Source organism: Macaca fascicularis, chromosome X (genome assembly GCF_037993035.2).
Source record: "Macaca fascicularis isolate 582-1 chromosome X, T2T-MFA8v1.1".
Lineage (NCBI taxonomy): Eukaryota > Metazoa > Chordata > Mammalia > Primates > Cercopithecidae > Macaca > Macaca fascicularis.
In genome coordinates, this window is record NC_088395.1 from 111,704,405 (window position 1) to 111,722,500 (window position 18,096).

The 18,096-nt window shown below is 37.2% G+C and overlaps 1 protein-coding gene across 2 annotated transcripts in view; it reads left to right on the top strand.

Annotated features, from left to right (window-relative positions):
- The window catches only part of IL1RAPL2 (interleukin 1 receptor accessory protein like 2), a 1,296,718-nt gene that overhangs the window by 668,134 nt on the left and 610,488 nt on the right, over positions 1-18,096 (top strand). For both annotated transcript variants that reach the window (XM_015443984.3, XM_074029484.1), the window contains exon 3: positions 2,770-3,043. In XM_015443984.3, the coding sequence (XP_015299470.2) occupies positions 2,770-3,043 (274 nt within the window). The remainder of the gene's footprint in view (positions 1-2,769; positions 3,044-18,096) is intronic.

An 18,096-nucleotide genomic window follows, 5' to 3' on the forward strand; every position in this document is an offset into this window, starting at 1 on the left:
ATGTAACAAACCTGCACGTTATGCACATGTACCCTAGAACTTAAAGTATAATAATAATAAATAAATTAAAAAAAATAAGAAATTACTTTCTCCATCATTGTATTTCTTCTCTGGCTATTGACTACCTTATAACTAAATACTCCCTCTCTGATACCTAAGGCAAGGGAACAGAAGAACAGAGACCATAAATCTATTAAGTCAAATACATATTGCTCACATGGCCTTTAAAGGGGAATGAATTATCAGTGTACTCTCCAGGTCTGCATGATAAAACTAATTGTAATGGCAATTAAATGTATTACACTGCCATAGAGCATGCTTGCTGTGACTCTGGAGCAGATACATTGATTACCTTCAGTACTTACCATGTCCCATCACTAATGGGCCAAAGCAGACTGTTAACATTGTAAAGGTGTAGGATTATGCAATAGATCACTTAGAAGAGATAACTAAAGAGATTTGGGAAGCAAATTGAAATAGCATTTCTATTTTTTTTCTATCAAGTAGGTAATGATAGAGTTTGATGCTATTTTGCAAAGCCAAATTTGTTAATTCAAAAGATTTGCTGTGCATCTTAGGATTAGGGGAAAACAAAAACTGAAATATTAAACAGTTTTTAAAAATATTCCCATGGGGTTTATTTTGTTTCTATTAACCAACTTTTGAAAAACAAGCTATGAGAAAACATATATTTTCTAACAAATATTTATATCATTACCTCTCAGTTGTTTCAATGCATGCAAAGAGTATCACAGATAATTTATAAAAAGAATAATATAAAATCCATTTAAAGATGATAAAACAATAAATATTAAAGTTGTATTTGATCCAGAGGTGTATCACTAGTAATTTATAATAACCCAGAAAGTTCAACAAATTCAAGTTTCCTTCTTTTCCTTCTTGAAAGTTTTGTAGTGACAAATGACAGGTAAACAATCCAATAGCAAGGACTGAATTAAAAAGACCCCTAAGACACAGCCAGTGATCAGTACATATTTAGTCCAAACCACTGTACCTTCTTGGCTTTAACAGTGTACAACAATCATCAGAATCCATAGTGATGAATCTGATACCTCTGAATCCTCGAAGAAAGTTTAGATGCCCTTCACTATCAATTTAAAGGGAGTTATTTATTTGTTTGTTTGTTTATTTCTAATGAATACCTCATATACTATAAGAGGAGTTGAGGCAGTGTGTAATAACAGCCCACGTGCAGCAGGCCAGTGAAAGCCAAAGTCAGAAAGAGAGATCAGAAACCAGAGTTCAAAATCTTTCTTGGGCCATAGACCCCTTTGAAAATCTGAAAGAAAAAAGAGCTATGGAAAATTTCCCCAGAAAAGTATACCTGTGTAAATAGGCACATTGTTTTGCCAACAACCTTGAAGCCCAGGCAGGCATCCTCCCACTGGGTGTCCTTGAACCCTAGTTCAAGAACCCCTCATATAGAGAAAGTGAAATCCTGAGGTAAGATAGTTATTACACTTGAACATTGCATTTAGCTCTGAGCTTCCTGTCAACTGAGGTTAAAAGATTAAACACGCTGGGTTAGAGTTCTCAACATCTAAAAAAGGAAGCAGATGAGTTCAAAAAATCATAAGTGAAACATATAATTTTAAAATGGCAATGTTTATACATTTATCTGAGATGATTGTTTTTTAAAGGGTAATCAAGAAAAATGAAGGGATATAGCGTAATTTGATGAATTTTTTTTGAAAATAAGAGATTGGAAATAAAATAGCTATGCTAATTATATTGACCAGCATATGAGATTGGCCACAGCATTTCATTTTTAATCCTTCTGGAAAATAAGGAATTTACTGTACATGTCTTTCTTTAATGGTAGATTTACCTACCTACCTAATATTATTTGATTACAGCTGACAGTAATATAATATATTCCCATGAGCACTCAGCAGCTAAGCAGAAAGGGAGGCCTTAGGGTATAAAGAGAAATTGACCTATGGTTAAATGTATGCTATTAATAGGTCATACCATGGAAAACTAGCATGTATATAACAGCAAATAATTACTGTAGGTGCCTACTGCTTTCAACTAGAGCATTTACTTTCTCAAAGGCAAATAATAGCACAATTGTTATTGTCACAATTATAGGCATAGGCAGTATAGGGTAGGGGTTAAGAACACAATCTGGAATCAGAGACTGGTTTTCTACCACTTATTGGCTGTGTGACCTTGGGCAAAGTCATTTAACTTCTTTTGTTTCAGTGTCTTCATTTGTAAAATAATAAGAAAAGCATTCATCTCAGGACCACTTCTAGGCTGTGTAGAGGTCTCTTGGAAATAAGTGTTTTGTGGGGCTCCTGTCTATATAAACAATTTGAGTCACCTAAAACCAATATGTCAGCGTCATTCTAGTAGTCCAATTTCACAGGCTAATGTGATGGAAATACTGCAAGGCTAGTAGAAGCAAACAACTTGCCTGGCCACTCTGCTGGAATTAGGACCTGGCCATGGTGCCACAGGACAACCCTACAGGCACGAGTTCTGAAGCTCCTTGAAGAATCTGGTCTATCCCAAGCAGAAGGTGGCTGCAGAAGATTGGAAGATACCCCAAAGGCACAAGGCTGGAGCAGGGACTGTGCTTACTAAGGTTTAAGCAGGATACAAGTCTATCTCATAGGGTCACTGGGAAGATTGAATGAAGTAATCTATGAGGAGCACTTAGGATATGTTGGTGATGATTACTGCTCACACTATTATTGTCAACAATGCTCACTGTATCTTACGCCTCTTCTGATTTTCTTTCAGTGGATGGCTGCATTGATTGGTCAGTGGATCTCAAGACATACATGGCTTTGGCAGGTGAACCAGTCCGAGTGAAATGTGCCCTTTTCTACAGTTATATTCGTACCAACTATAGCACAGCTCAGAGCACTGGGCTCAGGCTTATGTGGTACAAAAACAAAGGTGATTTGGAAGAGCCCATCATCTTTTCAGAGGTCAGGATGAGTAAAGAGGAAGATTCAATATGGTTTCACTCAGCTGAGGCACAAGACAGTGGATTCTACACTTGTGTTTTAAGGTGAGTGTTGTGTGAAAACATTGTCCAGTTACATGGCTGATAGTCTGTTGAGTGGGACTTGAGTACATATAGGTATGCCTCATGTTGTATAATGGGTATGTTCTTGAAAGGTTGCAGTACATGTGGAGCTTCAGTAAATTCCAGTTCTAATTATCTGTCAGAACTACATAGCAAATTCCTATTAGATTTTCATAAAGTAGAATTCCCATTTACTGTGTGTGCTTATTTAATTTAGAAAATTTTGTGACTCGGGCCGGGCGCAGTGGCTCACGCCTGTAATCCCAGCACTTTGGGAGTCCGAGGCGGGTGGATCACCTGAGGTCAGGAGTTCGAGACCAGCCTGACCAATATGGTGAAACCCTGTCTCTATTAAAAATACAAAAATTAGCTGAGCATGGTGGCGGGTGCCTGTTGTCCCAGCTACTCGGGAGGCTGAGGCAGGAGAATTGCTTGAACCCGGGAGGCAGAGGTTGCAGTGAGCCGAGATCGCGCCACTACATTCCAGCCTGGGCAACAGAGCGAGATTCTATCTCGAAAAATTAAAAAAAAAAAAAAAAAAAATTTCTGACTCATTTCTTCCCTCACCCCACCCCTGCCCCAGGGTCTTATATTAACAATTAGTTTTACATACAGCTAGTTGACTCAATTATCTTGATATCTGGTCATGAAAATGATCTAAAATATCATTTTAGCCATGATCTTGCCTTTCTTGTTGATGAAAAATAGTTTCAAATGCTTCTGGGAGATTTCTCAGCAAATGTACTACTGGTGAAATCCTTCATAGATTTTGCAATGCAAGTTTGAGTCCACTGTGTCTAAATAATCAACATGGAGCTCTGTAAATACACAGTCATCCTGAGTTTCTGGGTACTATAGTGGGAAGATATCACAGACACAATTCTTGCTTGCAAGAAGTTTACAGTAAAAAGCGTATGTTTTTCCCTTAGGGATTCTACAGTATGTTCTCCCTTCCCCCTCTACCCCAGTGATAGAATCTAGGTTCTAGCATCTAGCATCTCAAATAGAGACTGGATTAGGTATTTAAGTAGGTAGCTGAGACGACCTTTACGCCACCTTTCAATTCTGCAATTTTGGGAGTCTTTGATCTTGCTCACCAGGGACCTGTACTCTACTATTTGATTTTAACTCCTTGGAAATGCAGACCTTTCCTATTTTTGTGTCCTGTGAACTTTGATGCCAAAGCTATGTCACTTCCTCATCAAAAGCACTTGGAAGCCCCTGGTGAAGCCTCATTGTTCAAAAGGCCGGGAGAACAAGGTGGTATATAAATAGAGAGCCTTCTGGATGCTCTAAGAATCACTTTTGTGTGCAGGGTAAAAAAGTGGAGTGACGGGGGAGCAAATGGTGAGTTTAGTCTGTTTGTGGTGGGCAAAATCTCCAGGATCTTGGAAGAACAGCAATCATTCTGATCACACCCTTAGTGTTAAGCAATATTTTCTCTTACTTGGGCAGCTCTTGGCAAAATTGAGAAGTAGATGTAATTCAGCTTTAGTGACTGACACTATATTCTCTAGAGTGCTGCTACTCTTTCCTTGCTTATCTCCTCTCTGCTTCATCCCCCACTGTCATTAAAAACCCACCAATCAAAATTATCTCTTTTCTCCTCCCACTACACCATTTGCTTTTTGTTTGTTGTTTTCACAAATTTAAAGTTTTATTTGCAAAGCATCAGTCAACTATGTACAGGTGCTAAGCTTACAATGAATTATTAAACAAATTGTTGCTACTTCCCCAGGTCTGTTAATGTCTTCAGTCTTGTTACCTCCCCTCTTTTCCCTTCTCTGCTCTAAACCCATTCCCTTACTCCTAGCAATATTAACAACTTAGTATGTATCCTTACATGCATTTCCCCTACTGTTTTAATTATACAAACATACTGACATGGGTATTTTCTCCTCATTGTTTTACAAAATGAAAAGAGGATTATAGATTTCTCTGCATTTTCTTTGCTTAGTAAAAATACATGGTATAAATTTCTCCAAGTCAATTGATAGAGAGCTTTTTTTTTTTTAACTTTTATTTTAGGTTCAAGGGTATATGTGCAGGTTTGTTATACAGGTAAACTGCATGTCATGGGGATTTGGTGTACAGATTATTTTGTCACCCAGGTAGTAAGCATAGTACCTGATAGGTAGTTTTTTTATTCTCTCCCTCCTCCCCCTCTCCACCATCAAGGAGGCCACCGTGTCTGTTGTTTCCTTCTTTGTACCTATGTGTTCTCATTGTTTCACTCCCACTTATAAGTGAGAACATGCAATATTTGGCTTCCTGTTCCTTATTTTACTAAGGATAATGGCCATCCACATTGCTACAGAGGCCATTCTTATTTACAGCTGCATAGTATTCCATGGTGTATATATATGTACCACATTTTCTTTATCCTGTCTACCATTGATAGGCATTTAGGTTGATTCCATGTTTTTACTATTGTGAATAGAGCTGCAATGAATATATATGTACATGTGTCTTTATGGTAGACTGATTTATATTCCTTTGGGTATATACCTAATAATGGCATTGCTGGGTTGAAGGGTTAAATATATAATATTGTATGTTGCTTAATATTTTATGAAGCCACAGTTCAGTCAATCATTTCTGTATTGATGAGTATACACTTTGTTTCCAGTATTTTGTCCCTACAAAAGGTGCTGTAATAAAAATCCACTATTTGCTTTTCAATGAACTTCAAGAAGTCTTCGATTTACATAATTATGGCAAAGATAATGTAGAGCTCCTGTACACTTTATATCCAGCTTTCCCATTTTATTAACATCTTACATGACTGTAGTACATTTGTTACAATTAATGAACCAATAGTAGTACATTATTATTAGCTAAAGTCCATATATTCTTCACATTTCTTCAGTTTTTCCTTAATGCCTCTTTTTCTATTTCAGTATCCCATCTCTGGTAGCACATTGTATTTGGTTGTCATGTCTCCTTAAGCTCTTCTTGGCTGCATCAGTTCCTCAGACTTTCCTCATTTTTGATTACCTTGACAGTTTGAGGTGTACTGGTCAGATAATTTGTAGAATAGTCCTCAACTGGGATTTATCTGGATATTTTTCTCATGGTTAGACTGGGGTAATATGTTTTGAGGAGGAAGATTACAAAGGTAAAATACCATCCTCATCACGTTGTATCAAGGGTATAAAGTATCAATATGACTCATAACTGTTGATGTTGACTTTGATCACCTGGCTTGAGGTAGTGTTTATAATTTTTCTCTGTAAACTTATTCTTTCTTTTTCTTCCTTTCCATACTGTAGTCTTTGGAAGAAAGTTATTATTCACAGTCCACACTTAAGAAGAAATATCTACATAAATTATTTCAAATTCTTCTGCATGGAAATTTGTCTCTCCCCTTCCCAACTTACTTATGCGTTCCATCATTTATTTATATCAGTATGGACTCATTAATATTTATATTATACACAGACTTGTAATGCAATTCTACTTAATTTTCTCGCTCAAATTCTTCCACCTTTGCCCACAGGAAGCTCTTTCAGTTGGCTCATTTGTCCCTTTGATATAACTCTATCATCATGGAGTGGTGGTTGTATTTTTTATTTTTTATTTTTTTGGCATTTCCTTACATTGTAGAAAGATGCTCCAGGTTTATCTTATATATTTCGTGCCCCAGTTCTAGAATTAGCCATTTTTCCAAGGAGTCCTGTTTTTCTAATGAATAATTGCATTAGAAACCTAGATTTGGTTGCTAGGTATGCTCATTGCTACTGGGGTGTTGTTGCTTCTGAGTCCTCTCAGCTGACAGTCTATTTGCTTTTAAACAAAGTAATAGATTGTGAAGGAGTACTTTAGGGATAGTGGAACTTCCCAAGGTCCCTGAAGTCCTTTCCTATAGGTGACCCTGTCTTTAAAGTACATTTCAGATTTGCCATTTTTATGTGTATTTTGGATACCATCTGAGTCAGAGGTTCTCAACTCACATCTAGACCAATAGAAGATAAAAGAATTCCACTAAGATTCAAATATAACGGGTGACTTTTTAACTTTTGTGCAGCAAGCCTTAGGGAGCTATTGGGACTGATAGAGATAGGTGGAACTGTTGAATATAATCTCCCATGTGTGCCTTAGTAAGGAAAAAAATGTTTGGAAATCACTATTCTAACAGAATCAACCAGTCTTTTGTCAACTCAGAGATACATAAATCTATTCCAGGTATATAAGTGAAATAGCATCTGTCTGTAAATAATGAACCTGTTTTTCATATCTAGTAGTGGCCACTGACTTCTACTATGTGCCAGGTGAGAAATTCAGTCCATATAGGTGATTTTATGCAATTTCCAAGAGTGACATTTATAGTGAAAAGGGCTCTTAATTTGACAATGTCAGTATTCACCTAAAATCTCCAGTTTGATACCACTTGAAGGTAATCAAGGATGACTTTTCTATGTTTTATTGATCTCATTAAAAGTTACTCTACTGATGTCATTGTGATTAAAAATGAAGATATGAAATATTTAGTAATATTCTCCACCCATTTGAATGACAGCAAGAAAAAATTACTGTTTGTGACCTTTCAGTAGCCAATTGGCTACTGAATAATCTTTAAATTTTTCTTTGGCCAGTCTCAAGAGTGATTAGTTGAATTTCCAAGCATAATAATGGGCTGGTAATATGAGAATGGTAGAGGATTAAGTCATATTTTGAGAGACAGTGCCAAACCAAGAATTACACCAGTATTTGCAATGGAAGCATGAATTAATAGGATAAAAATGATGAAGGTAATCTTATTTGACAAAATCTCACATATCATTTTCTCAACAACTTGGAACAAGGGGTGACTTAAGCTGTGAATGAAGATAGATATAGTCATATGATCCTGCATTGAATTCACAGATATTGAAAATAACAATTGGCTGGGTGCGGTGGCTTGTGCCTGTAATCCCAGCACTTTGGGAGGCCGAGGCAGGTGAATCACATGAGGCCAGGAGTTCAAGCCCAGCCTGGCCAATATGGTGAAACCCGGTCTCTACTAAAAATACAGAATTTTGCCGGGCATGGTGGTGCACATCTGTAATGCCAGCTACTCGAGAGGCTGAGGTACGAGAATTGCTTGAACCAGGAGGCAGAGGTTGCAGTAAGCTGAGATTGTGCTACTGCACTCCAGCCTGGGTGACAGAGTGAGACTCCATTTCACACACACACACACACACACAATTAAATATAATTGAACACCTGTAAAAACCTAACATTTAGGGATAATTATGACTGAGTGCAGGGAATCAGTTAGAGGTTCAAAATTATTATGACCATTTACCTCTGCAACGAGGTAAACAGAACAAGGAGCTCCCTTATAAAATGGGAAGCATTATCCAAATATTTTTGGTCTCTAGTAGTCATTGAAAGAAGTGAGGTTCTCAAAATCTGAATGCCTCACAACATCTTTCTGAACAGTTCCTTAGTATATATCTAGCCAGGAGCACAATTGCTGTGATTTCAAATGTGAATAATCAATTCACGTTTGAATGATTATTATTCCAGCAAAACAACATCAGAAGAAAAGTTAAGGGAGTGAATACATTTGAAACGAAAAGTATAGCATGTTGCTAATTTTTGAATCTATATGGTGGGTACATGAGGATTCATCATATTGCCCTGTGTATTTTTTTGATTATGTTTGAAATAGTCCATAACAAAAAAAAATAAAAAGAAATAAATGTAAGAATACAGTAATTTTACCTGATTTTATCGTCACTTAAATGATCCTGGCCTATAAATACCTAGGCATCATATATAAGCAAGTATTTTTATTTCAGTCAATAAACATTCATTGAATACATATCATGGGACTCACTTTATGACATATTGCAAGGAGACCTGTGTCTTTAGAAAAGAAAGTGATGCTCTAGTCTGCATCAGACACAAAGAAATAGCTCTTAGCACCTTCCAGTCTCCTACCCTACTTCCCATTGCGGTTACCAAGAGATTTTCAAGGACAGTGAACATATCTCATAATTCAATTCCAACTTAACTATTGATCCGTGAAAAGTTAAGTGTCAACAATTCGGTTGCCCAGGTAGCAATTTCCAGGACAGCAGATAGTTTCTTGTCAGAAAAATGAAAGCCTGGATCTTATAGAATTAATTGACCTCAGAAAAGATCAAGATAGTACAGCAGGATCTTGAGACAGCAGGAATTTCATTCCTGAAATGAAATGTAATTAGTTATTTTTCTACCTCCTTTTGGTTATAAGCAGGAGTCTCTGATTCCATTATTTTTCATGGCAATTTGATAACCTACTTGTTAATAAAATTATATAAATAAATTTTAAAATAGCAAAGAAGTAACCATTTTACTTTATTTTCATTTCATTAGCATTAAATTGGATGTTTTAATGTTTAGAAATATAACCATACTGTTGTACATTAACTATGCAATTTCAACTTCATTCAGTTTATTTACTGGAAGGAAGCAGATGTTTACAGTTTAGTCAACAGGAGTACCTGCTTTGTAAGAATTAATAGGTTATATTTGATAACCACAAAAGAAGAATTGTTCTCAAATAGTCACTGATGAGTTGGCTAACACTGGTATTTATATATACTTTTTAGTTTCATCCCTTGTATCATTGCACAATCTTAAGTGACTTTGTTTTATGGCTGTTTTGCTCAGAATCAAGGTTTTAACCTAATGCAGGGTTGCAAACTCAAAATCTTTTCAGAGGTCAAGAAGGTAATGTGATGAGTGTGGCAGGCCACCTGAAACATTTTGGAGTGTTGGAAGTTGCAGCAATCCCCTCCATAATCTCATTTCATGCATTCTATTCTATTGCCACTACCTCCTATTTTTCTAGCTCATTTTTTTATATACCTTACCTCTAATAATCTATTGATTCCACCCAGACCTCCTTCTCATTGATCTCACATGTTTTTCACTGTACCTTGTTCTCTTCCCATCTAGCATAGTTCCAATTCAGTGGATCAATCATTATAATCACTCCCATATACACCCTCTTGCTTCTCTTGACCCTTTCTCCCTTCATCTTACTTGCTTGTGGAAACCATAACACTGTTTAAACCTAACTGTCCATCTATACTATGCCTGCATCCTTGCAGCTAAACTTGGCTGAAGGAAAATATATAATAACATTGACTGGTTTCACCTTAAATTCATTGTCAGGGACCTCGAATTGACCTTTAATGCTACCAGGTAGTTTTATTTTATATTAGACCATTCAGTCTCCCATCTGCCTAGATGACTATTTTATATCATCTCCACTCCTCAGGTCTTCAATATCTCCTCCCCCTTGCTTCCAGTTTCACAGAAAAAAAAAAATGATGTAGTCAGGAAAATCTGCCACTAGATCTGCCCACCTACTGTCATCTGTACCTACATATTCTGCCTTCCAGCCTGTTACCACAGGTGAATTGGCCTTGCTTCTATGTAAGGCAAGTCACTTCATGTGTACACCAGATTCTATCCCTATTTGCTTACCCAAGAACATCACCTGAGCAATCCTCCTCTCTCTCTCTCCCATATCATGAAATTTTCTATTTCTACTGGATCATTTCCATCAGCATATATATAGATCAATATTTATGCCATCTAAAAAAAAATCCTCTCAACTCCACTTCCCTGACAGCCACTATTCCCAGTTTCTTGCTCCCATTTGGAAAAAACTACTTTAAAGAATTATCTGGTAATGATATCATGGTTGTTTACATATGTCCAAACCCTTCAACCTGTACCCATTAAATATGTGCAGTTCTTTGTGTATCAATTATATCTCAATAAAACTATTTATAAAAAAAGAGTTGTCTGCATTCAGTTTTGAGTTCTTCACCACTCATTCTCTAGTAAACCCATTCCAATCAAAATTTTACCTTCACCGCTCTTCCAAACCTGCTCTTATAAAAGTCTCTGATGACCACAACAATGCCAAATCCAATGGGCAGGTCAATTTTCAGTTCTCCTATTGACCTGTAATGTCATGTGGCATAGTTGATCACTCCCTTCTTTTTGATAAAATATTCTTTACTTGACTTCCAGAGAACAGTACTCTCTTGGCTTTCCTCATACTCTATCAGTTACTATTTCATAAGTTCTTTTCCTGGCTCTTCATGTTCTTTCTGACCCCTTAATGTTAGAGGGCACTAGGGATATAGGCCCAATGTTGCCAGTTTTTCTGATGTTTTAAAATCTGAATAATTGTGTGAAATTTCTCAATGTTTAAATTTATGGGACTCTCCTGTCCAAAAAAGCCCATACTCAGATTCAACCATTCAACTCAGTTCTCACACTCTAAACTAATAGGTTCTGACTCCAACATTAACCTAGAGAGTGATGGTATAGTCATCTTAAAGTAGGGCTGCAGCAGGTTTTATCTGTATTGAAGTGAAGCAGGAAAATCAACACTCCAATGGCAAGACAGATTAAAGGAAACCCGCCACTCTCCCTAGAGTACATTTGAGCATTCAGTAGTAGAGTCATATGGTGTCCCTTTATGTGGCAACAGGCTCAATTCCAGCTTAATCCCTTGTGTGGCTATTGGAGTCTCCAAAAAAATGCACCCATCAGTATAGGGGTCCTTATTGCTAGCTACAGTGTACTGAAATAGGTATTCTATCAAGAGGATTCTATTGCTATAAAGTGGTGCTTCTCCTCCACCTTCCTTCCTGTCAATGATGAAACAACAACTCTTTAAAAGGGCAGAGGACTGAAGATGTGCAATAACTCTAGTCCCAGGCATGAAAAGTAACTTCAGTGAAAATATCCATTCAATGCTTATATGGACTAATATTGTGCCTTTCACTGTAGTGAACCCAAGAGAAAATTATGACACAGCATCTGCCTTTAAGCAGTTACTAAAGGAGGAATTACTAAGAGTTACTGAACTAGCTAGGACTCTTCTACACCTAACACTGTGGTGCAATCTTCTATATCACTATTAATACTACTACTGTGTCCTATTAGGATTATGGTCTCTGGAGCTGAACTGATTGGAGTCAAATCCCAGTTTTATTACTTACAAATTGTGTGACCTTGAGCAATTTCTATGACTACTCAGGTTCAACCAGGGGACTCACAGTTTGCAAACTCTGAACTATTGGTTCTGACTCCAGCATTAACCTAGGGAGTAATGGTATATTATGGCTGTGTGACCTGTGCCTTGCTTTTCCTTACATGGAAAATAAAGACCCATTTGGTTATTCAACTTAAAATATTTTGAACACTTGCATTAGGTGTTGAGTAAATGCATTGAAGGAGAGATTAAAGTAATGGAGCTTCCATTCTAGAGTTGGGAAAACATACAAATAACTAATGCAATCACAAGACTACACTGGGTAATCATAATTCTACACTGGTGAGAATGAAGAAGGGTCATGTTAGAGGAGTGACTGACGGAGAGGCCACTTTCAGTTAGGTGGTCAAGAAGGGCTTCACAGAGAAAGTGACATACAAACTGAGACCTGAATGACAAGAAGGAGCCAGTCTTGTGAAAATCTTGGGGCACAGTATTCCAGTCAAAGTGAATACCATGTGCAAAGGTAATGAAATGGGGACAGGCTTGTTATATTCAAGAAAGCTAAAGAAAGGGCTGGGCGCAGTGGCTCATGCCTGTAATCCCAGCGCTTTGGGAGGCTGAGACAGGCAGATTACCCGAGGTCAGAAGTTCGAGACCAGCCTGGCCAACGTGGTGAAACCCCTGTCTCTACTAAAACTACAAAAATTAGCCGGGCCTGGTGGTGCACACCTACAATCCCAGCTACTTGGGAAGCTGAGGCAAGAGAATTGCTGGAACCTGGGAGGTGGAGGTTGCAGTGAGTTGAGATTGTGCCACTATACTCCAGCCTAGGCAACAGAGCGAGGCTCTGTCAAAAAAAAAAAAAAAAAATGCTAAAGAAGGGCATTTTGGTTGGAGTGTGGTGAGCTGGAGAATAATGCTACTAGATAAGGCTGTAAAAGCAGGCAGAGAACAGAGGACAGATGCTGTTGCATATTATGGACCAGAATAAAAAGTTAATTTTTAAATTAGTAATCAGAGATAAAATTAGTATTTATTTTTGTTAAACTGGAGAGTAACATGATCCAATTTCCATTTTAAAAATGATTACTTTGGTTGCCTGGTAAGAATGAACTACAAGGGAGACAAGCAAGAAGACCAAGTTGAGAAGCAATTGTATTAGTTGAGGAGAGATGTGATGGTAGCTTGGATTGTGGTGGTAGCTATAAAAATAGGGAGACATGAATGAATCCCAGATATGTATTGAAGGATGAGCTGATGGGACATACTGATGTCCTGGATGTGAGAAAAAGCTCAGTAAAGGATGACTCCTGTTGCTTTTGACTGAAGCAACTGGGTGAATCATGGTGCTATTAATTGAGAGAGAAGACTTGGAGATGAACAAAGATCATAGTACCTACGTCAGAGAATGCTGATGAGCACTTAGCACCAATACTGACATAGAGTAAGCACTCCATACATTATCTCTTATTTCTACTTTTGCTACCACCGCCACTGCTACTACTAGCTATAATTTTTTAGCTTTTATTATGTGAAAGCATTGTACTAATCCTTAGAATAACTCATGAGGTAGGTAATATTATTGAAGATGATAAAACTGATACTTATAGAAGTAAAGAACTTGCCCAAGGACACATGGGTAGTAAATGATGGAGCTGGGATTTGGACAGGTTTGACTCCAGAGCTCATACACATTATCAGTTTTCTCTACTGTCTTCTCAATTATTATCTATTTTCACTGTTTTTTATAGTAATCTGTATTTGTATATTACAATAAATGAGATATGGTTATTTACATTAATTCTTGCCTATAAAATGTTCTGTGGTTCTGTGTGTTTTTAGTTTCATCAGTGAACATTATTGTCTGGTGATGAGGATAGAATTTTATTAATTAAAGATGGATAACAGAGGGCAATGAAATAGAGATTCTAAGTTCATGAAAAATGATGATTAAGTTAAAGCAAGAATTTTCAGAGAACCAGACTTCTTGTTTTACCAAGTTTAAAATCCTTTGTGATCACTTTTCAGTTTACATATACAGAAGTGCTTAAAAGTTGTTTTCCACCAAAGAATAGAGATTAATTTTGAAGCACATATATCCTTAAATGGTTCTTTTTGTCTGTTTACTGTGACTTCAAAACCTCTAATATATAAGACTCATGATGAATCAATTAGAGAAACATATACATCAGTATATGACAAAGTGCTAGAATGAATATAATCAGGTGTCATAAATGTATGGTTATCTTTTCCAAAAACTCATTGCATGACACTACTTCCCTCCATTCACCTTAAGGTTGAAAATGTTCATTTGGGTTGATTCCAAGTCTTTGTTATTGTGAATAGTGCCGCAATAAACATACGTGTGCATGTGTCTTTATAGCAGCATGATTTATAATCCTTTGGGTATATACCCAGTAATGGGATGGCTGGGTCATATGGTACTTCTAGTTCTAGATCCTTGAGGAATCGCCATACTGTTTTCCATAATGGTTGAACTAGTTTACAATCCCACCAACAGTGTAAAAGTGTTCCTATTTCTCCACATCCTCTCCAGCACCTGTTGTTTCCTGACTTTTTAATGATCACCGTTCTAACTGGTGTGAGATGGTATCTCATTGTGGTTTTGATTTGCATTTCTCTGATGGCCAGTGATGGTGAGCATTTTTTCATGTGTCCGTTGGCTGCATAAATGTCTTCTTTTGAGAAGTGTCTGTTCATATCCTTTGCCCACTTTTTGATGGGGTTGTTTTTTTCTTGTAAATTTGTTTGAGTTCTTTGTAGGTTCTAGATATTAGCCCTTTGTCTGATTGACAGACTGGATTAAGAAAATGTGGCACATATACACCATGGAATACTATGCAGCCATCAAAAAGGATGAGTTTGTGTCCTTTGTAGGGACATGGATGCAGCTAGAAACCATCATTCTCAGCAAACTATCTCAAGAACAGAAAACCAAACACTGCATGTTCTCACTCATAGGTGGGAACTGAACAATGAGATCACTTGGACTCGGGAAGGGGAACATCACACACCGGGGCCTATCATGGGGAGGGGAGAGGAGGGAGGGGGGAGGGATTGCATTGAGAGTTATACCTGATGTAAATGATGAGTTGATGGGTGCTGATGAGGTGATGGGTGCAGCACACCAACATGGCACAAGTATACATATGTAACAAACCTGCATGTTATGCACATGTACCCTAGAACTTAAAGTATAATAATAAAAAGAAAAAGTTGAAAATGTTCACAGTAGAACACAAATGAGATCTCATTCCTTCCTAACTACAGTTTTGTTTTGTTTTTGTTTTTAATAAAAGTGATGTTTTTCAGCCAATATCCTTTTAGCTCTTAGGTATTTATTATTCATTAAACAAATATTTATTGAGTACCTCCTGTGCAGAGGGTACTAAAAAAAGCAAAAGTGAATGATAGGGCTCCAGACTTATAACAAGTCAAAAGGGGAGTTAGGACATGTATACATATCACAATCAAACAAGCATAACTCCCATGTGACTCATCATTAAATTGTATCCTAGAAAACATAGTCTAGCAACTAAACATATTTTTTAAAGTCTGAGGATAGATTTACCGTAGTCTCTTAAAAAATATCAAAGATAAGCCCATGTGTAACTCGCAGCAACAAAAATCATCTTTTCACATTACTGTCACTCCTAGTATCTCTTGTATATTTCAGCTGCCCAGAAACCTCTCTCATTGCTCCTCTCATTACCTGCTAAAAAACTCTTCCTGGAATGCATCCCCTACAAGTTTCTTCTCTTTTTGCCCTTTCTCATCCTCTAGCACTGTTTTCCTTTCAGGAAGCTCTTTTTTTTTTGCCCTTTCCAATGTAATTTAATTAAACTAGCAGTGCTCCTTGCAATTCTTCAGCTCTTTCTGCCCATTACTCCTATTCTGCACAATAAAATCTCAGGAACTAACCTGCCATACCAAGGATCTTGTAAAAGTTGTTGCATTTAAAAAGACTAATGCAGTGAAAAAGAGAATTATGTTTAGAAGGCAAGAAGAAGGGAAAAGCTGCAAACACTAACTTGATGGCTTTTATTCCATCATACATGAGGGAAAGTGATATGTGCTATAGGAAAGATGAAGTAATAGTACAGTAAGTAGGAAAAATAGCTTTTGTCTTATAGAATCGGGCTTATTTGAGGTGACTCTTGAGGATCTAAACAGGTGGTGATAGTAGAGGTCTTCCCAGGCAGATAAAACAATGTCCCAGGGCAAGGAGGTAGTAAAACATGGGCCATACACAGGGAAAAACAGGGAGGTAAATTTGGTCAGAACCTGGATTTATTGAGGTGTTTTTTTCCTGAGTATGAACCTAACAATACTTGCTTTATGAAGGTTTCAGATGTTTTTGAAACATGGTATTTTAGACATTGACCAATTCTTAGAAAAAAAGCTGAAAGACTCAACTAATGAGCACCTTAACTTGCAGTCAGGTAATAAGGCATGTTTTGCAGATGATGTTTCCACAGAGAAAATGTATATTTAAAGGAGGCAAATTCCCTTCTATGACCTGACCCTCATTAAAGAAAGGCAATGCTGCTGACTAAAGCATTGTTAGTCTTAGCATGTACTCCAACCAGTTTTCTCACAGGTGTTGATAAATTCACATGGAACCATCCCCACTCTCTCACCACAGTGAAGAGTGATTCAGCTTAGTAAGATGGCTCATTAATATTTGTTGGGTATAGTCTGTATCTATAAATATGAGATAGAGAAAAGCTAAGTGAGGGGGTAATGTATTTTTCCACCTTGGGGCCTTGATCACATTCAAGCAAGACCCAAGCCAATACTAATCTACACACTCGTTTCCAGACCAGATCTCGCTCTTCAACACTAAGGCAATATACACGTACCTGAGTATAGAGATATAGTATATACACTTTTAATTTTTTAGTCCTGTTACCCTGATCCCCTGTCAGTGCCTTCCCTTTACTTCCTACAAGGAAAGTGGCTTGACCATGTTTCATATTTACATTATTCTCTTTTACTCTTGAGCAAGAGATCTCTCTCTCCTCCTTTTAAGCTCAGTCTAAAGATTGCCACTTAAGCACCATGCACACTGTCCACACACAGAGGAGGCTTTCCATACATGCTGATTATTGACTTACTGGCTGAAACCCTCAGATCAGTAGGGTCTGGAAGTTTTAAATTTGCTCACATGAATCATTTTTAGTATATTGTTTTACCAATAGAAATAGATGACAGGAAGGCAATTTTGTGAGGTGACAGTCCAAATAATAATATTGAGAATGCCAGTATTTTACAGCAGGGTACAAAGTCACAGAAAATTCTGATTTTTAAGCATTTAGGGAAGTTTCTATATTAGGTAATGTCACTATATACACACTCTGCTCAACTTTTGACTTTGATTCCACATGACATGAAACAAAGATAAAATTTCACTGCTGTTTCTAAATAAAATATAGTTTAATTTTACTTTCCATTATTTTAGAGACAGGTATAGCCAAGTTTGACTTACTGTCACATGGATGGGTGATCAGAAAAAAAGAAGTCAATGAAAGCTTCCCTGGTTTTTGCCTTTTACCACTTTGCTTGTTGTTATCTCAAATGGCAAGCCCAGAGAGGACCATTATAGCTTTTCTAGAGGTAAAACTCACTATTTTTGACCAAGTCATTGGTCCCCATGAAATATCCATCCCCTTCTCTCACCCATCAGAGCTGGGCCTTTCTCCTAGCAGCATTGTTTTTAAAGCTGTCTTCCTCTGTAATTGCCCATCTCACTAAGCATGCTTGCCCAAGGGCTCAAAGGTCAGGTGAGATTGCTTCTGCTGGGTTTGTAGAGGATATTCAGTGATGGAAGTAGAAATAATTTTTATGTATTAAAACCTCTCCTCTGGACTTACAGAGAAAAAAACTTTAATATGCATAACACAGGAAATCATGAAAATGTTAATATCTTTCCATAATCCTACCAAATATAAAACCCAAATCCAAGCAAACTGATTCAATGTTTTGCTGAAAAAAATAGTTATGAAAACAGTTTGTAGGA